This window comes from Balearica regulorum, chromosome 8, assembly GCF_011004875.1.
Source record: "Balearica regulorum gibbericeps isolate bBalReg1 chromosome 8, bBalReg1.pri, whole genome shotgun sequence".
NCBI classification, from domain to species: domain Eukaryota; kingdom Metazoa; phylum Chordata; class Aves; order Gruiformes; family Gruidae; genus Balearica; species Balearica regulorum.
The window spans coordinates 11,609,676-11,634,945 of NC_046191.1; the positions used below are offsets into that span (position 1 = coordinate 11,609,676).

The following is a 25,270-nucleotide window of genomic DNA, read 5'->3' on the forward strand; positions in this document are numbered from 1 at the left end:
AAACCATTCAACTCATCATGTCCTGACGCTGAGTAAAGGGATGGTTCCTCCCTTTCTCCATGGCCACCATGAATAGGACTAATCAAGAAGCTTCTGTTGGCGCTGAAGCATTGGCTAACTCAGCAAGCACCATGATCTTGGTTCTCTTAAGCCATCTCCAGGGTCTCTTTCTGTGACCCCAGCCTTTCCTTCATGTTAAACCAACACAGCAACAAGAGATCTTGTTGCTCTTGTTGCCCAGAACCTGGAGTCACTTTGATGCACTGAGCTCTAGTATAACAGTACCTAAGCTAGGGAGCCCAGCAGCCATTTGTAGAGTTGGTGGTTAAAAATGTCTCCCCCTCTCCCTTAGCAAGAGAACGGTTAAAATCTGGAATTGGACATCAAGAGCCAAAAGTCCAAAAATTGTATTTTCAGAAAGCCTAAGTGCTTTAAAGATCCAATCCTCATCAGTGCCCTAGACTGGCACTAGTCAGAGGATGGAAGTCAGAGGATACTAGAGATGCTCAGATCATTGTAGCATCATATCCTAGAAAATGTTTAAACCTTAAACCTTTTAAAAAACACTTCACCTCCTCTGGTCCATAGACAAGACGTGAGCACCAAATTTCATGCCATCTCCAATACCCTGCACAGGTTTAGAAGTGTTCCCAGGCACTCTGAGCCTTCAGCTCCAGGGCCTTGTTCAGTACACGGTCCTCCCTCTCTCTCTCATAGACACACTCACACTCTAATTTAATATTAGATCTCGACTGGGCATATAAACCACAGGCACGCAGGAGAAAGGGGACTTTTCACCAGCAGGGATGGCAGATCTCCAGAATGTTCAAAAGGGGCCGGAAGCCCGACACAACCCGCCCGCCCCAACTCCTATTAACTCCAACAAATTGTTTATTGCACAACAGAAGAAAAATGTTGCCCCTCTCCCCCAGCCAAGTCTTTCCATGTGTGCTGCACGCGCAGGCTCCCTCCTCCCAGCCCCGCTGGGGAGCCAGCTTTATACCCAGGGAAAGGTAACAGCAGCGATTATTACACACACTATCCCACAGCTCCTCGCTTGTTAAAAAAAACAAGAGTCTCTTTTGTGCCCGAAATAAAAGGAGATACCTTAATTAGAACAATGCAGGTTGGTGAGCATTAAACACTGAGCCCAGCTGCTGTATGCCATTAAATTCATAAAAAAGGAGGGGGGAAGGAGGGCAGTCTTAACGAGATTACACACATTGACTTTGATCAAGACACAAAAGCACCAAGGCGTTCCAGGGTTTTTATTGCTGTCTTCGGGCTACATTTTAATGGTTACATTAGAAACATGCGAACACAGGCTGGGAGATTTTTTTTGAGACGGGAGAGAGAGTGCAAGCATGCCTTGTGAAAAGGCCTGGTTTAATAAATTGGGGGCTGCAGGGAGAGGCTAGGACTGGGGAACACATGAGTAGCCACTTATTAATTGCTTCCCCTATGCAAGTGCCAAGTCCTAATTCGATGTCTTGCTGGACTATTCCCATCCCGCCTGCCTGGTCGGCAGAAGAGCCACGTGTGGATAGCACACTGCCAGCTCCATCTTGACCTTCCTCATGGATACCTAGGGGGGAGATGACTCCCCTCTGCAAGGGCAAATGCTAACCCCATAGCACCTGAACTGGGGTTTCCCAGTCCTTACGAGCAGACGTGACCACTGCACATGAAACAAAGGGGCCTGACTGAAGTTGAACAAAGTTGCTGCTAAGCCTAAGAAGAGCCTGAAATCAGTGCCACAGAGTTAGAAGATGACTTGAGGCTGCTGGGAAGAGGTGAGGACAAAGACTTCAGAGTAAAGAAAATGAAAAAGAAATTAGTGTTTTATCCTCTGCTTGTAGCACCACTGAAGGATAAGATTACTCTTCACTTAGCAAAGGTGGCCGAGCACACATTCATCCAAACACCTCAGAGCTACGTACCCACATATGTGTCTTTTATAACATGCTGCTAAAATGTTTACAAAAGCTTGTATAATCTAAATAGTGACGGGGTGTAGCTGAAGAGCTATAAAATACAGCCCAAGGGATAGCCAAGTTATTGAGTTGCTATTAGTACTCAAGCCCACAGGCACTTCACCGTCCTGGTAACTTTTCTTGGACAAGACTTTTAAAAGGCAGGATTTAAAGGAGCATGATCGGCTTAATCGTAATTCCAAGCACACAACGTGTTCTATAAAGTAGATTTTGTAATGCCTTACAGGAACAGTTTTTAGGAGTGGCATTCCCTTACATTTTTTGCAACCCAACACTGTATCATCTTGCTAACAGGAGAACTAGAAAGCACAACTGACTATTTTCCACTCTTCAACCTGAGTAAAATGAAAGCTTGAAAATCAGCTGCACAGGGGACAGTAAAGGCTGATTATAAAGCCCACAGTTTTAACACAGGAAAGGAAAACACTTTATTCAATAACACCTTAAATTTTAACCTCATGTCCTTTAATACATGTATAAATTACTACCACACTGGGTCACCTATTCAGTGTTCAAAGTAGTCCCCAATCTTCCAAAGAGAATGGCATACACTTGAAAACTGCACAGTGCTATTTCAAATAATCTGAAAAATACAGATTCATATTCATAAAAGCTCCCTTCCATATCATCTATCCTGAAGATGATTCCCTTTGCTTCAGGGGAATATCAGGTTTCTCAGAAGCTACCCATTCCATGAAATCTCAGTGGATTTGGCCTCCATTCTCACAGCTTTACCTCTCTGCATGGATGCCCCACAGGAAATTACTGTAAGGCAAGGTTGTCCCTGGCACAGAGCTCTTACATGAGCAATGGCTTGTCCCCACAGCAGCAGAGGAGCAAGAGAGAGGCAGGACTGTGCTTTCGTCACGATGACTCAAATGAAACTCACTCTCAAGTCAAAGCTAGAGTGGGGTGTTCAACAGCAAGGCTTGGGAGGTCTGCATGCACAGCAAATAAAGCAACAAGCACCTTTCCCTATGGTGATTTAAATAAAGCATCCCAGAAGAGAGGAAAAAGTCTGTAAGTCAACAAGAAAGTAGCCAAGAGCCTCACCAGAGTCCGCAGCCAGCATTCTTCACAGTGCACATGCCAGCACTGAATGGAAGTCAGGGGCATTGTGTAGGAGTCCTGAGGAGAAGAAGCAAACAGGTTATTGCCACAGCAGGGATCAGGTGATTCTTCGTTCCCAACCCCATCACAACGCCTTTCTTTGTGGGTAACATTGCCTTGTATTTGGTACTGCAAAAATAAGTTTGTGTAATACCTAAGTTTGTATTTTCGTAATGTTTGTACAGCAGAGGCAGAAAGTCTCCTGCAGGCCATTTTTCTGGCTTCCCAGAACTCCTGTTGGAAGCCCATAACCCACTCAAGCGGTGACCTGGCTCAGCACAGTTATTGCAAGAACATCTGAAGTTGCTGTGGCCACCTGCCATTATTCTCATCAGAAAGGTCACCAGATCATACAAAAACCAGTGATGGGGTAAGATTAACCCTTATCACAACTCTTAGCTCTGCAGGAACACCTTAACTGCATCCCAAGAATGCTGCTGCTACTTCAGCAGACATGCCTCGAGTATTTTCTATCATTGCTAATAAACCTTTGGAAATCAGCAGCAAGCTGTCGTCCCTTCTGTGGGATAAGAGACGGGGATTGCACTCCCATACCTACAAGTCGTGAACCGGGAGAGAGAGCACCATGCATCAAGCTGAAGTTGCAGAGGGAGCCCTCCGCCAAAGGGAATTTTATCCTGCTATGAGCTGAATGAAAACCGAACAGGAGATGCAAAGCTTTGCAGGCTCAGACCATCAGAGGGAGCTGCTGCCTTTCTTTAAGAAGGCCACAGCATCACCACAGAGCAAGCAGGACACTGACAACTTTTAAATGCTCAGGCAACATTTCTGTTCTCAAACCGTACGGTGAGTCTCAGATCACAGATTCTGCTCTCTCCTACAGATGTAAATCTGCACATGCAGGAAAAGGACACTGGTATCTGGGAGTTTTCTATAGAAAGGCTGAAAGTCTTCTCAAGTTGAAGCTTTCTTGCCCCTGATACAGATGGACCGCTACAAATACCAGTGGAACAATGTAATGCATACAGAAATTTCAATTGCTAAAAAGACCTAGCACCTTCATTTGGAAGGCTAAGTTGTGTATAAGAACAAAGATGAGTTCCCCCACTCTGCCCTAAAAAGAAGAAAAGCTTCTTCCCTCCTCAGCAAAGATACCAAGACATTTCTGATTCATTACCACAAGTGGAGTGCTACTCACCATGCAAATGAGACATTTATAGCGGTCCCCACGGGAAAGCTGCCTTTCTAACTCACGGACACGAGCCTTTAACGCTTCAAATGTTGTCACTGCAGAGTCTTCTGTAATTCTGCAAAAGATGATAGAGACTGAGCATCACTGAGCACACAAGATTGTTAAGAGTTCAGGGAAAAAATGATCCCACAACAGGTACTGCACAGGAAATGGCAACATTTCATCTAATATATCCAACTTGTGGTGAAAAAGAGTTCCTGAAAAGCCCAGTGTGAATTCTTTGAGGTATGCTATTAAACACTTCCAAATGCATCATGACAGAACACAACAGGGCTGGGGCTCCCAACTTCATACAGAGCAAGTTTCCGAAAGACACGGACATTTAAAGAACAGATCTTTTTGTTTGGTTGGTTTTTGTTTTCTGTTTCTTTTCCTGTCTCCCTTAAGACATTCCTTAGGACCAACTGCACTGGACAAAGTTCTGTACGTTGCTATAATGCTGATGAAATAACTTTCTGTGGGCAATAGCAGCTGTTCTTCCCCTTAGAGAATGGAGGTCTTTGCTGGCCGTCAACCTTGTGAAACACAAAATCAGATCATCACACAGGATCAACACAATGTTTTTACATTAAAGAAACCCTTAGCTTGTTGGGTTCTAATACTGAAAACAAGAAGAAACCAAAAGCACTGGACACTGTGCCAACAGGGTGGCTATAAAAGCTGCTTTACAATCTCTGCTTTCCCATTTCCTAGGGTCATTTTTGATGGGCAGCATTATCTCTTTTGTCACAGAGGCGCTGTGCTGAGGGCAGGCAAGTGTATTTTCATGGTTCTGCGAGGCTAGTGAAAAGAGCAACTTGCCAACCTAAAAGCAAGGGCAGACAGCAATGCTTAGCAAATGAGATGCAGGGAGCATTATAGACAAGGATGTGTCGCTCCAGCATGCTGCAAAATCCGATTTCTACACAGTGCAGACATAGGGAGGGGCCCTCAAGCATTCCCCAGAAAAGGTTTAGAGCATTGCATCGACATTGAGGCTTTCATTCTTGTGAAAAAACAAACCAAACCAGCAATTTTCACCTATGTCAGTGAATTTCAGGCCTGTCCAAGCAGACTCCAGCTCAGAAGAACCTGAAGAGTACCTCGCCACCAGAAGCTGCATCAATCACAATAACCCACAGTGGCACCTGCGTGTTCCACCTTTTTAGAGGATGATTCATCAACAAGTGGCTGAAACACGGGTCTAGTGGAATTACTACAACCAATAAAGTGAGCTGCCATCTCAGCACTCCTGCTGCATGCACACACTTGCTCCTTTGTTCATTAGTCACTTGTCGCCGGCACGCAGGGAGGGACCTGAGGTATCTCCCACAAGGTGATTCTGCTGCTTTTCCCGAGGCTATGGAAACAGAGCTAGTCGAAAAGATCTTGAGTGATTTTTCTAATTATGACACTTCAGAAGAAACTGGAGCTGCAGGAGTGCATGTGGTTAAGTACCAGTGTTATAAAGCTCCTCCAACTTCACTCCTACCTTTGTACAGATCAGACACTCTCTGCACGAGCTAACCAAGGAGAGACCTTCATCAGAAGGAGACTCATTGCAAGTGACAGTTACTAGGAAATGGTAACAATTTTAAAATTGCAAAAAAGGCAAAGAAATACATGTGTCCCGTGATAGCCTGGTGTGTGAGGACTGTCTGGGGACAGGGACACTGTGGATTCAAGTCTTGGTATCAATAAATATTCTCTGGAGCAAACCAAAAGAGCTTCAGTAGGAGAGAGCACTCCCCGCTGTGAAACACCCACTTGCTCGTACTCATTGGTATAAATTATCATCACCTCCCGGTGTGGGTTCTCACCCTCAAGGAAGAGCTGTTAGCATTTTCAGAGAAAGTCTAGAAAGGTGTTAGTTTTGTCCAAGGAAGAAACAGAGTTATTTATTTATAGCTTGAAGGTTATTGTGGGATGAGAAAATCGTTTCCTTTCCAGTCTGGCCCATCAGCAAGCTGAGGCTGGATGAAGGCTGCAGTTGGACTCGACCTTCTGGAATCCATCCCTCCTTCCTGCACGCTAAGGGCACCGGAGGTGTAAAGGCAGGGAGTGTGGCTCCTGCCCAAAGCGGGTGGCAAGCAGAATCTCAATGCTTGCTAACTTCTCCCCTTACTATCCGTGGAGCTACCCATCCTCCTCTGAAGGGCAGGCGACTCAGCAAGGAAAGGGAAAAGTGGAATACTCGAGCAGATCCAAGCAAAGGCCAATTCATCCCCAGTCCCAGCCCAATAACAGTCAAAGCTTGAGAAGGAAAAATTTGCCACTGCAACAACTAGAGGAGATAGAAAATGGCTTGTTTATAGAAGTCTAAATGGCTGACCCCCATCGGCCAATTTCGGAAAGTCTCTGAGATAATCGCACCTGTCCAGTAATAAACGAATGAATCAGAAAAGGAGGCTGAATAGAGGTATAAGCAATAATGCTCAGAGGCTGCCTGATACAATGGCCAATCAATAGGAGGGCTGTAGATCAGGGTGCTAGTTAGCTGGAAAATTACCGCACCGCTGCGTGCGTCACGCTGTAGGGATCCTGGACAATCAATGTGGGAGGTATTGATTTAGTTATTATCACTTCATACGCTCCAGACATTGTTAAATATACATTTATTAACAAGACTGGGGTGCATTGGTAAGAGAGGGAGCTTTAGCCACTGCAATATCTCCCAGCGCTGATCAAAGCTCAGCTGTGACAGACTTTAAATTCCACGTTCTCCCTGCCAAGCGTGCTCTCAGGACAAATCCTGACGCATAGCGTAGCACTGAAGATGCAAGTCCTATCTCACAAGAGAGAGATTTTGGCCATAAGTGAGTATTTTGCACTTGAGATTTCAGGAAAGCCTCCCAGAGCAGCAGCAACCAGGGACGTGGTGGCCAAGGGTCAACCCAAAGTGAGCGATAATTGCATGGTTGCTTCCGAAAAGCTGGAGGAAATGAGGTCAAGGGAAATAGGGAGAACATTAGTAAATAAAGGAAACTGGAACTACCTCCAGGGATGGAATAAAGACAAGAGTCACTTCCCATGTGTCTGGCTCCCGTGGTGGCCAGCACACTTGGGACACATGCCATTCCATTTAGTGACATTTTACCGTCAACCTGCTGCTTGTATCCTAAAGATAAGCATCGCTTAGGAGCAACTCTTCCTGCAGCAGCAATCTTGGGAACTCCCTCAGGCTTCCCTCTTGCGTGCACACCTCGTGTGCACTTGCCCGGACACAGCTGGGAGCAGCCTGTGCAGTATTTTTACAGGGTAATGCCGGGGTGGAACGAGGGTCAGAAAGCCAGGCTCCACGGATGGGGTAAGGCTGTGTACAAGTTACCCTGCCAAGGGAGGCAGAGGGAATTACAGGGAAGAAGGAATTGGCTTCCACAGCCCTGCTCTCCCCGCTTTGCCTTGACCTCATACTGGATGTGGGAGGACTCTTTTAACAATTTTGCGCCTCAGCGCTCGGATTTGACGTGTTTGGATAACGTCATTTATCAGTCTCGGGAGAGATGTGCTGTGCACAACCGCTGCCAAGATCAATGCCTTGAGCCCCAGCGGCGGTGCTTCTCCAACCACGCAGGTGCGAGCAGCCTCGCCGATACCTGCATTGCCCTCCCTGGCTGAGAACGTATCCAGAGGGCACATCCATGCTCTACTCACTGCGGACCTCCGTCTCCGCCCCAAACAGGGGAGTCTGAGCAAGAACCTTTAAACAAAAGCAAAAACATGAAGGAAGGGCTCCTCGCAGAGGAAGCTCAGTCCTGCACTTCTCTCCAGGCTTTGTGGTTAAGTCTTCAACAACTCAGCAGTCACAGTTGAGGATGCTGTGCCGCAGGGAGCGAGTCCATGAGACCCGGCAGACAGCATGTGAGAGTTTTCAGTCTTTGTGCCCAATGTATGTTTTTCTGCCGTTCATAGCATTTTCCCCTGAGCACTGAAAATAAGAACAAACTTTCTTCCTCTCAGCAAATCCTTGCTTTGTTCAGGTAAAAGGCCAGAAAAAGGGCACAAAAATACCATGGAAGAAGAAAAAGGACCTATTTGTAGCTCTGAGCTGTTAGTCAGCAATCACCTCCTGGGAATTCTCTCCTGGGAATTGGCTGCCCCTCTCTTTGCAAAAAAACTTTAACCCAAACACTGGTTATTTGTCAAACATTAGCATGCATGTGATCTTTGTTTCTCCAAATTAAATCGAGCAATTCCTACCCGCTGTCCCAGTGGGCAATCACAAGCAATTCCGTTAATTAAATTATCTCTGATTCTGCAGCTCTGGAATCTCTCAATTGACTAAGTCTGTGCTTTATCATCAACAAAATACTGGACCAAAAAGGAAACAAAAAAATGCTGATGTCAAAGTGATTGGCTTCAGTTAACCCTTCCCAGCTGGATATTAAGGGCTGCTCAAGAAACTGTTGGACTGGAACGAGCCCAAGAGCGAGAGCCTTGTACCAGAGATACCAGTAGCAGCTGTTCACTTGTGTTTCCTTTCCGTTGTAGTGAAAAAAACCAAAACACTACACCATCACTGCATCCAGCATCCTGCCTATTTGACAGCCACAGAAAGATGCAAACCATTAGCTGTTGAACAAGCAGAAAAACACCTCAAAGATCAGCAAGCCCCCATGAAGCACAAAAACATCTCAAAGATCAGTAAGCCCCTGCGAATATCCCGTCCTCCCCTTACCCAGATCTTACTTGATGTACCCTGCTGTTGCGGAGTCTCCATAAAACATTCCCATTTGGTTTATTTCAACTGGATATAAATTTTCCTTTCTTCATAAATGGCCACACTGTACACAGCATTCCATAAATTTTTACAATTCCGCTGTTTGTATGTACCTTGTAAAAAACGCTTAGCACTGATTAAACGCACCACCAATAAAATTTCATGGGCTACTTTTGACACTTGATATTCTGACCTTCTTCTCTCTTCCTCATACATTTATTTTTGTTTTCGTACGCTTGTAAACACAGAGCGGCAAAGGGGAAAATGTACAGTACCACTGACAAACCCAAGCACGATGTCTTTATTTTTAAACAAAGCCTTCATCTTCCCTTGTCCAAGGTGGAGAACCTGATCCCAGCAGAACATACATACCACTTCTCTGCACCAGGGCCAGAGGTCAGGTCACTAGCAGCTTACATATCATAAATATTAGAAACAGACTGGTCGATGCTTTCTCTGAAGGCAGAGTCAAGCTAAAGTAAGATTCCAGGAGCAGAGAAATTGCTCCTGGCCATATCCAGCCACGGCCGCAGATGACAATTATCATAACCACTACTACGCTGCAGAAGAGAAGGCCTACTGCAGTCCTCACTTTGTGGGGCACAAATCTTTAAGACTTGATAAAATGATCCAAAAAATGACCCAAACATCAGTGCACGATCATTTAACTGCAAGCCTTCTCTCTCAGCCAATTTACGTTTGGGTGAGAGGGCAACTTTTTCAGAGAAGAGACCATGTTTTATTAGCCTGTAACATGCTGTGCATAGCTGCCGTGACACTGGAGCACTGCGGAACAGCAGAGCATGATGATGCTGTCACTGCTCTCGCTCACACACTGTCTTCAACACAACTCCCTCCTCATCTGAGTTTCAAACACTAACTAAAAACAACCACAAGTTTTCTCTGGGACAAGATCTGTTTTTGTTTGCAACCTGGTAAAAGAATCTGCCCCCTATTTCAATTCAGCAAGCATCACCTGCAGCAAGTGTTGCAGCTAATAATATGGGGAGTTTATTTTGGCAGGTGTGAGCAATAGCAAAGTTAGTAGGAGATGCACAGACACAAAGGTCTTTTGCACTTATTGGAGTGCGAAAACATAACATAAAGCTGAAAAAAAAAGATTGCTACTAACAAGCAAAACATTGAAATTGATAAGTAAGTTTTTTAAAACAAAAGTTACAGGTGGCTTTAAAAGGAAACGAACACAACTTGAGCATTGTCAGTATGCTAAGTCTCTGAAAGAAGTCCAGTGTCCAGCACTGGTGGCAGATTGACTGCGAATCACCCCGGAACATGTGGGCTACTGGACTGGCACGATGCACTGCGATTTTATTTCACTGGATGAGCTGGCTATGGCAGAAGGGGCCAGATCCTTGGCAGTAAGAAAACTGCCCAGCAAAGCTGTTTGCAATAGAGCCGTGTCAAAACACACCAAGCAAAGTTTAGACCCTCGGTCTGTGAGAATACGAGTGCTAAAAGCCAATCTTCTGGCAAGACATCAAGGTTTTAGGAGCTGCTGTCCCCTTTACTTAGCTAAAAATCTCATTTATTTGGTTTATTTGTTTTTAGACTAACCTCCTTTAAAAAGGCTGACTTATAATCCTGTAAAACATTGTCACATGTATTGAGGAAATTGGCAAGGATGCTAATTTATTGTCCTCTAGGAAAAAAAAAAAAGCCCTCTTTCCTTGATTAATGTATGTTTTTGTATTGTAAGATATTAAAGAATGTTGCTTCACCTGTAATTATAGAGAATAGTTTATTTTGGCAAAGAGCCCTGGCTTCTGGTTGCCAAGTTATGAATAATGCAATGTTCCCCATTCTAATTTCCGTGTTCTAAGTTGTGAATTTGGAGCGGGGTGCATGCAAGGGCACACACACGACACTGAGGCGCTCTCAGTCACGAGCGCCTCTATTTTATACTTGCTTGCACAACTTGTTAATACTGGCATCTGCTTGCCAAATTCAGAGTTTGCTTCTGACTAATTTCATCTTGATGCAAACCAAAAATGTTGTCTCTTTTCTTCCCCACAGAGGAATTATTTCTCTTACACTTGCATGCACCGTCGCGATACCACTGAGGGGAGCTTACCGCTGCAAGAAGGCGTTTTAAGCCGCATTTAGTAGGGACTTGGGTAAAGATTCCCCGAAGAATTTAATGACAGAAGAATTCATTATGCTTTCATATCTCCTCCGCCTCTATAACACAGAACCCAACAATGTCTTTACAGAAGCGGGAAGTAAATTCAGGCGCTGGCTCTTTCTCTCTCTCTTTTTTTTGGCCCGCGTTTCGCTGGGACACATGTGCCCAGCCCCAATCAAAACAGAGACAGATGGCACCGCTGATCATTCAGAATGGAAGGAGCCTCAGAGTCAGCATGTTTAGATGCATTTGTAGGGCTACGCAGCATCCGCTGGCCACTGGGACTGATTTAAAAAGGCGGCTAGTGAATGTCTGAGCTTGCGCCAAAATTTTAAATGTGCCATTTGAGCAATTATGGTTCGACACGAAAGCTGGGAGAAAGAATGCATGGGTCATTCTGATTTCGATTTAGAGACTATGTCCCCTGTTCCAAAGAGAAAATAAATGCAATCCCATTGCTTTACTGGAGCAGCTTTGGCGATAAACTAAAAAGCCATGCTATGGAAGAGTATTTTGCTGCAGCAAGGTTTTGTTGAGGCAGCACAGACTGAATTAGAAATGATTCTCTAAACATAATTCTTAAATAGAAATAACTGCACATCTAATGTGTTAATATCTCAGTTCACTTTTCAAATGTATCCCTCATCCTGGTGACCCTAACTGTACTCCTAACAGATGCATGAAGGTGCATCATGGTCTCTATCTTAATGCAAGCCAGGGCCACAAAAGGCAGGCAGTGGAAATGGAAAAGGCAGCTCCTCTCCCTACTGAGGCACACGGGTTAGAGGTTCCAGCCTACTGAAACTTGCCTCCATCCACAAGGAAACATGTTTGGATTATGACCGAGCTCCACGTATAGCTAGGCAGGTATATTTTTCTACCGGAAGAATTATGGCAGCTGTAACCTGTCATCTTACTGTGGCCTGGAGGTGCTCTGGGATTACTGGTAGCTTTGGTTCAATGATCAGGGCACAAAATTATAAAATATCCCTGAAGTGAAAGAGGAATAACAAATTCCTAGGGCTGAAAGGTGTTCAGGAGTTGGAAAAGCAGCCGTCTTGCGGCCAGCCCTGTGCACAACGAAATGCCTTCTACTCCCATGGCCTGCATCCAAACGGCTGAAATAAACAGGAAATATCTATGTTACTACAGCAGCACTTGGATTCATCTGCAGCCTTTTAAGGGCTTTACCATGGAGGTGATATACTTTCCAGAACTTCCATTCATGACCACTGATTGGAGGTACACAAGGGCAGCGTGATAACACATCCTCCAGCCAGCTTCCTACAACTGCTGCTGCCGCCCTAGAACTTTTACACTGTTGCTGTTTCCTTTACGGGGAAAGAAAGGATCAGAATTAGCATCATTTAAGGTAATCATGCCTTCAAAAAGAAACATGAGGCTATTAAAGGAGGCCATGGCACATTAGTATCACATAACCAACTGTGGTCCCAGAGCTGGAAGAGGAAACCAGCAATGCAGAGGGAGAGGTCATGAGCTGGCTATCTCAGGGAAGAGCAGGAATGCTTATGCAACCGAGTAGGAAACAACAGGTTTTGGGGCAGAAACTATCAAAAAGGAAGAAAGGAGAAAAAGGATAAAGTGCCTGCAGTGGTGGGGAGCAAGTAAGGTTAGGACAAGCATCGACACTGAAGTGAGGGCAAAAAATCAGCATGGATATTAAACTATGTTAATTACATTACTCGCTATTACACTGCTGGTGTAAAGGCAGTGCTGGGTTGTGTGTTATAGAGGCGGAGGAGGTATGAAAGCATAATGAATTCTTCTGTCATTAAATTCTCTGGGAAATCTTTACCAAGCTCCAACTAAATGCGGCTTAAAACTCCTTCTTGCAGCAGTAAGCTCCCCTCAGCCGTATTGCAACTGTGCATGCAAGTGTAAGAGAAATAATTACAGACTCTACAGTTGTCCCAGACATGGTTTAGTGAGAACTAATACAAACTGGGGGGTTTTTTTGGTTCTATTTCGTATTTATACTTACTAACTATAGTCAAAGAAATGCATAAAACTACCAAGAGCTGTAATTACAATCATCCTGTTGTCAGACAGCAGCTGGCACAGGACAAACACTTACTGAGTCCTGCCACAATAGTCAGTAAGTGCCAAAGAAAGCAGTAGCCCATTAGCGCCAGCACACAGACAGCTTGTGCAGCCAGGGCTGCCCTTCAACAGATGCATGACGGCAACAGCAAACTGGCAGTGGATGGGGCACAACATGATCCCTTTTCTGCTCTTCAAAGGAACGTTTCCATCCAAACAGGGAATGCAGCCTAGGTAAAAATAATTGTTACTTTTCTCTTGAGAGCATCTGGGCACCATGCAAACGTTTCCTAAAAAAAAAAATAAAATCAGTCCCTGTCTCTTAATTCTTGCAGTGTAGGTAAGGGATGTGAATAAACAGTCACATCCTCAAAATATTTTCAGAAGGAACATAGCAGGATCTACAATGCTCCATCAGAGACACTGTTAAACACAACAGGCTAATTTTAGGGATGAGTCCTCTCTCTGACAAGCTGCTCACACATCTAAGGGCAGAATTCGTTTGCTAGAAGGCAGCTGTTTGTGTTTTATAAGCTAAAGTTTCTCTTACCTATGGAATAACTCCAATATTTCACAGGGAATCATCATCCATCTAACTGAAGTACCCTCTAACGGACCATCAGCCTCATATCCCCTTTGAAATAGCACAGCTGAGCACTTGCTGGGCCACGATTTATTTTTTACCTTCTAAGACATCTTGCTAACTCTATAGCTCAATAGTGACAGTCGAATTTCACACTGCGATAGCCCCCCATCGATTTTTCACTCCCAGGAAGCAACTCCACAAATTAAAGTTAACAGCATTTCTGAAACTAAGGAAAAAAAAAAAAAACAAAAGAAAAAAAGAAAAGAAGGGGCAGGCAAAGAGACACGAAGGGCAACATGCCTAAACTGTGCCCCCAGCATAGGAATAAAATTCCTCCCTGGGGTTTTGGTTTTTCACCAGTTATAGGACAGGGATGCTACTGCCCCTGAAGCTGGCAGCCACCTTGGGTTTGCAGACACTTCAGCTCTAAAACATCACAGGTTCAACAGACAGAAGAGTCCTTCCATACATGAAGATGTCAAATATGTATCTATAGAAAACTGCCTCAAGGTACGAGAATTAGACCAAACCTCTGGACACAGTTGCACGAAACAGAGCTACCACCTTCCCCGCGGGTCTGAGCTCGTACAGTCAGCCTGCCCCGCTGAGCTTCGTTAACCGCTAGTCTGTGATGAACCACGACACTGATACAATTTCAGCTGGCGCAGCGGTAATAATGTTTGAGACCATCGTTGGCACACACGATTTCTACCAAACAGTTAAAAGAGGGAGCAGAATAAAGAAATGCAGCCCAGCAGTCTGCTCTCCGTCGCTACAACCTAGAGGAAGAATTAATGCCAAAGTCGCACTTCATAAAGAAATGGAGCATCTACCCACGCACCCTTCCAACGCTGAACACCAGTATATATTGCAAGCACATATTACATACTAATGAATTACTGAAAGGAAGGACTAAAACCTGATAAAGATAACAATCTGGACACAAGCAGCACTCAGTCAAGCAGCGCTTTCTCAGCCTGGCTTTGACAATCCCACGCTTCAGTTCAGCTTCCTGGATCCTGTCTCAAGTTTACATGTCTGATCTAGGACTGGACCCACCAGCAGCATCATGCTCTCTCTTAGCAGAGCACAAAGGGTTAGTTCATTTATGACTAATTCATTTTTTTTAATTCTGTCTTTGCTATATGATGTTCTCGTCTCCCACCAAAGCCTATTAATGGTGTGACACTATGGAGGAAGGCTGGGGAGCGCTTATCCTCTGGTGTGAATTCACAACAGCTTCTGTTTCGCTCTGACACACCAGCTTAAGCGTGGCTCCTTGCCTTTCGGGCCTCTGCTAATCCTCTGGCTTCACACTCACTCTGCTCCCATCTCGACCCGTCTGCCCGGGAGCAGAGTCTCTGTGACAGACACTGCTACCTCCCCGACTGCTCTCACATGCTGACTCTTTGCACAAGGATCCCAATCTAAACTTTGCTTAATTTTAACCGATGCTCCTTCCTGTGCTGCCACGCCAGAGCCCCTCTGGAGCTGATGCTTTTGGACAGCCAGATTGGAAAGGGGTGGGGAGGGGGGAACAGGAGGAAAGAGGAGACAGGAAAAATAAAACAAATACAATTGCTTTTTGTCTCTAAAACCCTCTTTTTAACCCAACGAGCGTCTCATCCAATGAAGCATGATAAGCATGAAGTGTTATATAAAGAAGATAATTATAAAGGGATTTAATGCTTGGCAGGCTCGTATCGCAAGGTTTATAGTGGAGGTAGCATACTCACTTAAACAGCCTTGTGTCCGGATTTGCTATTATGCGGGCAGCGCGGCTGGGGCCAAGTGGAATCAGAAACAAGATTTGTTTTACAAAAAAAAAGAGCACAGCCCCCTTCCCACCGAGGATGGCAGCTCCAGTCCCACCTCCTTCCACTTCTGTCCCATCCCTGATTAATGATGTTGTCTGCCTGATTTATGACCCACCCCAACAGATTAGAGTTTCCCTCTTCAACTTCCCCCCTCCTTTCACCCCCCCCAGAAGGCACAGCCACACTCTGTTGGAAATATTAGAGAATTATTAAATAAACATTCATACGTCATGTCTCTTCCCATACTGAGCTCATCGTAGTCAACGCTCAGCGGCCAGGTCCTGTTTGCTTTGGGGCTGACACCAAACAGCTGGAGTGATTCATGGAGAGGCTGGCTACAATGCTCTGTGCCATATATCATGCTCGGAGCGCTCCCTGCCCCGGTGGAGATAAACTGATCAACCACAACGGGCTGGAATGAATTTATGACAACACAAAATTGAGGAAAACAAATGGGAGGTGACCCAGTGGGCCACTAACCCAGACTCTCTCGCTGGCCTGCAATCTAGTCTGGTGGCAGAAAGCAAAATTGAACATTGGCACTCTGAATTAAGATGCTGGCTTTTAACCCCGGGGAACCTCGGTTTCAAAATGGCACCAGACCCTCGCAGGCGGCATCTCGGGAGGGGGAGGAAGACTTTTTGCTGGGAAGGTGCTTTCTGCAGCTCTCTGCGAGCTGAGAGCACAACGTGGTGGAGGAGTCGGGGAGGATGCGTGGGCAGTTAGGAATCAGCAATTAAGGGCCAGTTGCTTTCTCTGAGCAAAGCTGCACCTTGAGTTGAGGCAAAGGAGCATCGCACCAGCTGAGCTCAGCCCGTCTGCTGAAGACCCCAGCCACCACCTTCATGGCGATGCTCCTTTGCCTCTCCTCATCAGCCTTCAGCACCCCAGGGTGTCTCTCCCAGACACCTCACATTGGCGAGATAAGAAAAGCTGAGACACCCCGCAGTGCTGGGAAGGAGAGGTGGAACCAAGTACCACCTCTCTCATTACCTGTGGCTGCCATCTGAAGTGCAACACAACGCAGAGAAGGTGAACCCGCTCAAGCTATCGATGACCTGGCACAGCACAAGGAACGGGGTAACAAACACAGACCTACCCCAAACCTCATCTAGTCATTCTACTTTCAACAAAAAACTAAGTTTAGATTAAATTAACTTGCTCAAGCAAAGAGCTTCAGCTGTATGCCAAAAAGATAACCACTTGCTGTACTGTATTAACAGATTAAAACCCAACCAAACAAAACCACATCACTCTCCTTGTCTGGACTTATTTTTGGAAGAGGGGAGGGGGAAGGAACGTCATTCGTATGAGAGAAGGATCAATACGTGGATCGCTGCTAACTCTATTAGCCGCTGCTCTAAACAGAGAGCACAGCTGACACAGGTGGTAAGCCATGTGCTTCTGGACACTTTTAAAAATGCTAATCAGATGCTACAGAGGGTTTAACATGCCAATCAATAACGCTCAGATTTAAAGGCAAAAATTAAAGTTACAAACAATGGAGTAAAGTGATGCTGCCAAAAACTTCCTGTAAGCGCCACCCAAAACAAGAAAAATGAAACCAATTTAGCTCCAGATTAAGAAACAGGAACTAGAGATGAATCAATTTAGCCTGTTGGGCTGGGTCGCCATATATCATGGCTCAGCAGTGGAGTGGGAAGCAGCCAGACAGTATGAAACCCTGCCCCCTCCTTTTCTGTAGGCTTCTAGCTCTGATCCCTGTTATCAATTAATTTAACAGAACCCCTCTACACAGACAAGCACATAGAGCATTCAGACTCCTTAAATGGCAGGACAGAAACTATTTATCACGCACGAATCTTAAAGGAAAGGAGAGGAGAAAAAAAAAAGCAACTAGGAATTCTCCACCTGAAACACCATTTTGCTTTTTGAACCTTGGTGAAATAAAGCACCTTAAATAAAAAGCTCTCCCTGCTACTTTAAAAAAAAAAAAAATCAACATTATTGGAAAGACTCTGCAAGACACTTAAGGCTTTTCCTGTAATTTCTATTGGGTTTTGGTGACTTTTTGCACCTTCTGCAGAACTGAAGCTTTAGCGGGGCAAGGTTATCGCAGAGCAAGGTGTGCACGCATACATATGCATGCACACATGCACACACACACACACTCTTCCCGCTTCACAGCGGTGTTAGCATGAGCATTGTTTGGAAAGGATTCTGGGATCCTTCAAAAGGTGCTAGCTAAAGCCTCTTTGATCAGATTATTAAAGCTATGTCAATTTTATCACTTGAGCTCAAGTGTTCTGGAAAATGTCAAATCCTTTCAGCTCCTGCAGTTTAAAGATTTTCAATAGGAGTGGATCTGGGAGGGTGGAGGCCTGCTGGGCTGACAGGCAGGAGGCCCAAAGGGAAGCCAAGCAGCAGCTGAGCCGGAGGCTGACAGATCAGGGCAGAAGGGATGTGTGCATCCTTGAGTCTCTGCCACCAAGACAGCACGCAACGGTCAGCTCACTCTAAGGACAAAGATGCTTCTGCACTAACCTGCGAGCTCCTAAACTCACTGGTCCTTGGCCAAAGTCTGCTCACCGAGAGGCACTGACCAGCAGACAGCCCACGTTTGGGACAGGCTAATAAAAAAAGCCTTGTAAAGTGCCGAGACAGCGGAGCAGTGTTAAACTTTCCTCTGCAGCAGGGAGTCTCTCCAGTTAACCCCTGACTGTGAACATATGCTTTGCCAGGCTGCCTGAACTGTCAGAGATCCTGAAATGTGCCAGGGACACAACCTCTCAAGTCAGGACCAGGGGCAGGAGGAGAACAAACTACATTAAAAAAGCCAAACTTTATAGAAAGTCAGTTGAACGCTACCACCTGATTTTCTTCCCCATCTCAAATTATCAATGGACCTCATCTCCAAAATGTAAATGCCATCTGTTTAAAACCCACGATTACATCTCGTTGCTTCCACCTCATTCAGGCAGTTTTGTCTCTCACTTGATCTTGGGGCAACATTTTATGTCAGGTAATAATCAACTTAAAACACTGCCCCACCCCTATTAACGCAGTCCATGGCAGCAGTGAAGAGCCTGTAGTTTTAGGCTTGGATCGTCAAATCTGCCTCAGCAGTAAGTCACTCTAGCAGTGTGTGGAAGGAGGCTGAGGAGAGAGGTTGTTACTCAAATGCACAGTGCAGATAAAACCATTTGTTTCTATCCCGAACCAGGCTGCAAGATATCCAGAGAGCAGAAAGGGACAGGAAAGCAGATGGCCTGGAGCCCCTGCACTACTGTATATTCAAACACTGGGACTTAAACTTCTGAATCAACTTGAAGGGCTGCAGGTAAAAAAAACCTCAGGAACTGAGACATCATTTCTATTAGCAACCATACAAAGGTGAAATCTGGATCTTAAGGGAAAGGAAATTCTCTCAGTGAGGCTTCTGCCAAGTTATGGGGCTGCTGGGATTCTCTTTTGCTGGAGAGATGGAGGGTAGAACATATGGGTACCATGGAGAAAACAGAATAGAAACCATGTGAAGAACTGCCCTCAAAAACCAAGATGCAGCAATAAGGTAACTTCCCCAGTAAAAGCAGGATCCCATGACACATTGATAGCAGAAATCTTGCGGGGGAATCAAAAAAGTCAAAGCACAGTTTGACAAGTTAATTGCTTTTGTCAGGTTGAAGTGGGTTTGAACCTTCACCTCCCGTTCAACGTCCCAGCTCTAGTCTAGGCTGTTATGCACCACACAACATATTTGAAAACCCGCCGTAACTAGAATATGGTGGAAAGCATGGATACATCTATTTACATATTTTAAAAGAAAGCAATTTGCAGTGGAGAAGCCCTTCGGAAGCTGCACTCAATTCCTTGTCACTGGGTACCTGCCCATGCAGAAACCTGTCCCTCTGTGGACACAGCAGTGGCAAGTCAGGACACCAATAGCTCCAAGTACAGGCTTCATTTGGAGCACAACTTCCCTTCTTGGTGGTAAAAGCTTCAAACATGCCTACCCTCAGACTAGCACTGCTTCTGGGAACACCAGATGGGATGCTATGGTTCCTTAAAACAAGAAAAGTGAAAGCCATCCACTTTACACTCACTTTTCAATGTCACTGTTCTTACAGGTCTTCTGCATGGTCTCCTGTTTACTGCTTTCACCATTACTCGTTGAGGGCATTTCTGTTGAGGGAAGAACAGACAAGTTAGTAAGAGAACATTTGATCATTGCAATGAAATAGTCTGAGCAAGTTACAGTTTGAGAAGCAGAGGACCCTGATGAGTCATTTTCATGCTGATTCTCAGAAAGAGAGAGGAGACAAATGCTATGTGTCCCTGTCTAGCAGGGAGGCCCTCTCTGGACAGCATGTTTCTATGATTTGGGGCTGAAGATACAACCCTCATCCTCTCCCCACTTCATACTGACTGACCCTTGCAGACGTACCAGTTGTTTAAGCTAGGATTTAATTCAGAAAGGTCTGATGCAGCTGTCACGCCAAAGTGTACTTCTGGAGCCTGGAGCAAATCCACCCAGCCCAGACCCTGCTCTCAGCCCCTTCCTTTTTCTGAGACCCCTCAGACACGGAGAAAAAATATACGCCAGGTAACTAGTACAACAGAACCATATGCTCATAGCTCTCCTCTACCAGCAGTCCCATGGCTCCTCCCAGCACTGGAGGGGATGTGAGATACCAGTCAGAGATGAAGGAGATGAACTGTCCTGGGGCCAGCCCCTGGGCTGTAGGTTCAGCACCTACACGTAAAAGGTTATGAAGAAAACAGCTCACAGCAAGTGCCATCATGGCTTCTTCCTCATCACCTCTGTGGCTGTAGTTACTGAAGCTGAACACACCTAGAAGTGAGTGCTCCTACATCACAGAAAATAAATGTGATTGCCTATCCCACAGAAGGAAATGCCTGCAATAGATATCCTATGCTCTCCATTTAATCATCATGCCCTTGGCAAAACTGGTTCCACTCACCCCCCCCCCGCCACTGGCAAGCAGTTGTGTCTTGTAGGTACTTTAAAGGCTGGGAAGCAAATGCCCAAAGCATTACAGTAACAGAACAGGGAACAAAATCATTGGGACAAGTCTCTTCAGGTCGCTGAGCTTCAGTTCCCTTCCTAAGGGAGCTGGAGCAGCACTGCCCAGCTCTGGAAATGGATTTGGCATCTACAGCTGGAAAATGCCAGGTTTTATTATTCTCATATTTCCACTAGGTTGCTGCTTATACTTCCAGTGCTGCTGGCATTAAATAAAAAAATCCAGCAGTTGAATTAGTTTAACACACCCCCCCAATGCTATGAGCTTTCAAATAATGCACGCAAAGGTACAATTTCACATTTGCTTGTTTGCTCTGGAGTTCCAACTACAGGTCACGAAGTAGGATAGATCTTACAGTTCCCTTCTTGCCATGCAGAGGCCAACAAGGACAAGATCTACCCAGCAGATCATGACACAAGTCTCTAGCATACCCTTTTAGAGAAGGGAAGGTGATAAGAAAGCAGATGAAAAACCCCCAAGCAACAGGTGCCTGTATAGTTTAAACCCTCAGCGGCTGAATGCCACCATCACATAGTCAAGCTCTGATGGCTCCCTCTGATACAGCAGTTTGTCTTTTAGTGACACAACAGCAAGTCAATCCAACCCCTATCTCTTATCACCACACCCCTGGAGGCTGCATTTTTGGGAACTCCCCTGGCTGCCACTGACTACAGTTAATTGTGCTGTAAAGTTTCAAAAAGATAGCATGATTGTATATGCATACATATCTGCTGGTACTCTGTGAGAACATTTGTAACTACCGTTTGCCTAATTACTGGCAATCAGAAGATATGGAATATCTATCTGCCCTCCCGTAGCATACAAATTAATAATTTACAAGTTCAACACTCACCGTCACTGGCCCATTTAGAAAACTCCGGTGTTATTCGAGTACTGGGTGTGCCACCACTAAAAGAGAAAAGGGCAGAATGCTAAAGATTGAATGTGGAAAATTTTGCTGCTCAGGAAAAGCCACCCCTTCCACCCATCACTTCTCTCTCAATACTTCTATCCATCAGTCTAGGCTTCAAAATGTGAGTGGCTGGCCTGCTGCAGGAGATGTTTTTGTGCTAGTCCACATTTCCACCAGCGTTCTCCCAACCTGCACTTCTAGTTGTGACCTTTGCTCCATCACACAGGGGTTGTGATGCTGACTGAAGGCCTGGGATTCAAACAGCACCTGTGACCTGCAGTTCATTTTTGAATACGCAGTTTCAAAGATGAAAACCTTACTCATGAACAGAAATCCTCTGTGCTGCAATAGTTTCTCCCTTTAAGAATAACTTTACGCCTTCACAGGCCCCATCTTTTCCATCTTCCCACGTGAACAACAGCATTGAAGTAAGACAATTCCTAACCCTGCCCATTCTCTTGCAAATCAGTAACAGAGACTGTAAGAGAAAGGAATCTTCCGAGAAGGCTGCACACCTGTGAGTGCATAATGTTTTAGCTCTATGAGCTAAGACAGCTGCACTCAAAAGGTAATGCAGGCTCATGCTTCAGGGCATCAGCCACTCTACTGCATTTTTACAGAAACTTGCCAGAATTGCAAAGTGTTTTTACAAGCAACATCATCTCTCCTGTTTTAGAGATAGGCAAACAAGTCCAGGAGATGTGCTGTTTGCCCAAACAGTAAAACAATGTGCTCGGTACAAGCCATGTGAAGGAACTGGGTCTGCTGGCCTCAGGTCGTCAGTCATCTCACCAAGCATTAAGTGCCCACAAGGGTACAAGGGATACCCTGATATCCTCCTGCTACAATAGCACTTTCCTGGCTGTGAAGGAGCTTCAGCATCTTTGAGGCCCTGCTAACACGTGGACTAGCATGGTTAGCAAAGTATTGAACGGACCAATGATTTGGATCCAGTGTGGCAAATGCCACTTTTCTATGGAGTGGAACCCAATTTTGAACTAGTGTTTGTGACAGGCTAAGCAGTAAGAAAACTTCATTTCACTGCTCTATCAATCACTTCAACCTTGACCTCACAGGATCACTCAGTGAAAGAGATAGAGGGGTAATTCAAGCCCTGTTTTATGCAGGGCAGAGGGCTTAGAAAGCAATCCTACCTCCCTGTTAAGACTCATTTTATTTGCCTGAAATGCTTCCCCAAGTGCCCTGAACACTGACTGCCTACATTCTCCACACTATGTATGTGGGCAGAGCACACATCCTGCCCCCACCCCAGAGCCAAAGGCAGAATTAGTTCGTGCATCCCACAACACGTAATGGAATGCAATGAAATCACACCCTGGGTGTCAGACTCCTAATGTGCCAAACAAGGTTCGGATGGCATCACATTATACTACTGGCCACATTTCATCATGAAGCAAGATGATGCATAAGGCCTTAGTACGGCACAGTTTCCCCATCACCAGAATTCACCTTCTGTCCAGCACTGCTCAGGGAGAAGACAGCACTGGGGTGGTTACAGGAGGGAGACTGTGCAGGGAGGCTTTATGAGGCTGCACGGGTAGAAACAGAAGGACAGTGTGACAAGTGGGTCTCTTTGTAAGACACTCTCGTTGCAACCCTTGCGCTCAAGTGAACGGGTATTTTCCACAAATTGAGATTCCCCAAGAATAACGAAAGCAAATTAGAAAGGCACAGTACTTACTTTAAAACAGCACCTCGGAGCGCTTCCCTCTCTTTGGCTTCACCTGGCTCTTCCCCAGTGCAAGGGATAACGTCTGCCTCTGTGTACCTGAGCACAAGGGGTTAAGGAACATACAGCCTTGCTGCGGACAACGGAAAGGCTTTTGAAATGGTTGGGATACTATCTGGGATACAGAACAAATTCATTGCAACTGGGAACACCTCAAAAGAACAGAGGCTGGTATCCATGGAGGGGCTTGTGTTTAAATCCTGGATTAAAATTTTATTTTAAGTAGAAAGAAACAGAAAAGTCTTTTGACAGCAACACGACACCACAGCCTCTTAGAAGAGGAAAACCAGTCCCTCAACCTCTGGAAGCCTAACTTGCACAATGCTACTATTTCTGTTTGAGGTACAGAGAGCTTTTACCAGCTCAGAGTTGGGGCTTCAATCTTAAAGGCTGGTACAGATTTCAATAAAATCTAATTCTATAGCTATACATTCCCCCTCATCACAGCTAAGTCAATGTCTGCTTCATACCCTTGCAGGAATTCCTCCTTGGGGGCTGTACAGCTGCTGCAGGGCAGAAGTCTGTCCACAGCTCTCCCAAAGCCTGGCTCCCAGATAGAGAAGCTCCCCAAAACTGCCTTTAATGATAGCTCTGCCCACGAGCTGTCTAATGAACGGAAAAAAATTCAGTCTCTCAGAGTGGCAGGTGAATAGTGCTTGAAATGTTTACTGCAGAAACCCCCTGAAAACAAAGGAGTGTCTTGTGGAAAATAAACTCAATTCCTACCCATGAAGCAGGAAAAGCTATCCTTATGGAAGAAACGTGGATGGAGACGAGATTGCTGATGAATCAGAATAGAGAAACACTAACTTTGATCTCCTGCAAGATCTCCTACAGACTTCACCAACTGAGTCTGAAGTAGTGCTGCATCAACAGAGGATCTCAAAGGCAGCAACTGGAAATCCCTCCTAGTTCAAATAACACGGGAACTGGGGAAGGCGGTGGCATTTCCAGTAGGGCTGGACACAGACTACCCCCCACTACCCAGGGCAGCGCTGTATGAAAGCTTGCTGAAGATGCAACTCCAGGTTCCCTCTCAGTAAGAGCCTTTCAAAAACGATACTGTGGTTTCCCGTATTCAAGTGTGTCATCCCCATCCACATCCAGGTCAGCGTCACTGTCTGGATTCTCCTTGCCGCTACACATGATAAACCCAGAACCTGGAAGAAAATAAAACACGTGGATGAGTATTTGAATGGGAGACGAAGCGAAGGAGATATCCTAAGGATGGTGAGACAGCACCAGTCTGCAGGCTGTCCTTTACTCTCAACGGCCTCACAACAGGTACCGTCTCTAAAGACTGCACAAGGACAATTTTCTGAAGACTGCACAGAAAACACTCACAGAAATGGATGCTTGATTTTATGCTCTAAAATGACCCTCAACACTGAAAGTGAAACATTCTTGAACTTTTGGTCTCCACGCGAGTTATTTGAAAGTTGAAGGCATTGGAAGTGCCTCTCTCAAAGGCAGAAAAAGAATGAAGTAAAATAGAGTGCTTTTTCATGGAAGTGGTTAACACAAGAACTATACTACTAGCAGATAAGAGAAGGCCACAAGGACATCCTGAGTTAGTCCTTACTTCAGGTGCAGAGTGCGGGCAGAGGCTAAAATACAATTAGAAATACATATATGTATATTTAATGCATTTAGTCATGGCTTAGATTTTTATAATATAAAATGTTTAAAAAAAGCAAACCTCCTCCTAGGAAAAGATCAGACTCCAGACATCAACAACCCCTTACAAGCTTTTCTTATGTGAGCAAATTCCAGTGCAAGTGCACAAGAGTTCTGCACTTCCAAAAAGGCACGAGCGCAGTCTCAATTCCAGCAAGAAGTTAGAGTAAACAGTTACACCTGAGACTAAACCGTGTAGCAAGTGCTGCTTTCTAACAATATATACATTTATTTTGGTTTTCAAGCATTTTGTTGACTCTCTTATTGCTGATTGTAACCAGGCTTCTTTTAATTGAATCTG

The 25,270-nt window shown here is 45.2% G+C and overlaps 1 protein-coding gene across 6 annotated transcripts in view; it reads right to left on the reverse strand.

Annotated features, from left to right (window-relative positions):
* The window catches only part of RNF220 (ring finger protein 220), a 228,838-nt gene that overhangs the window by 6,689 nt on the left and 196,879 nt on the right, over nucleotides 1-25,270 (reverse strand). For 5 of the 6 annotated variants that reach the window (XM_075759605.1, XM_075759608.1, XM_075759607.1 and 2 more), the window contains 6 exons: nucleotides 24,356-24,452; nucleotides 23,245-23,331; nucleotides 21,483-21,538; nucleotides 19,688-19,766; nucleotides 4,264-4,372; nucleotides 3,048-3,122 (listed from right to left, as the gene is read on the reverse strand). In XM_075759605.1, coding sequence (XP_075615720.1) covers nucleotides 3,048-3,122; nucleotides 4,264-4,372; nucleotides 19,688-19,766; nucleotides 21,483-21,538; nucleotides 23,245-23,331; nucleotides 24,356-24,452 — 503 coding nt within the window. Of the gene's footprint in view, nucleotides 1-3,047; nucleotides 3,123-4,263; nucleotides 4,373-13,389; nucleotides 13,511-19,687; nucleotides 19,767-21,482; nucleotides 21,539-23,244; nucleotides 23,332-24,355; nucleotides 24,453-25,270 lie in introns of those variants that run through there. The other variant, XM_075759609.1, reaches the window with a different exon arrangement.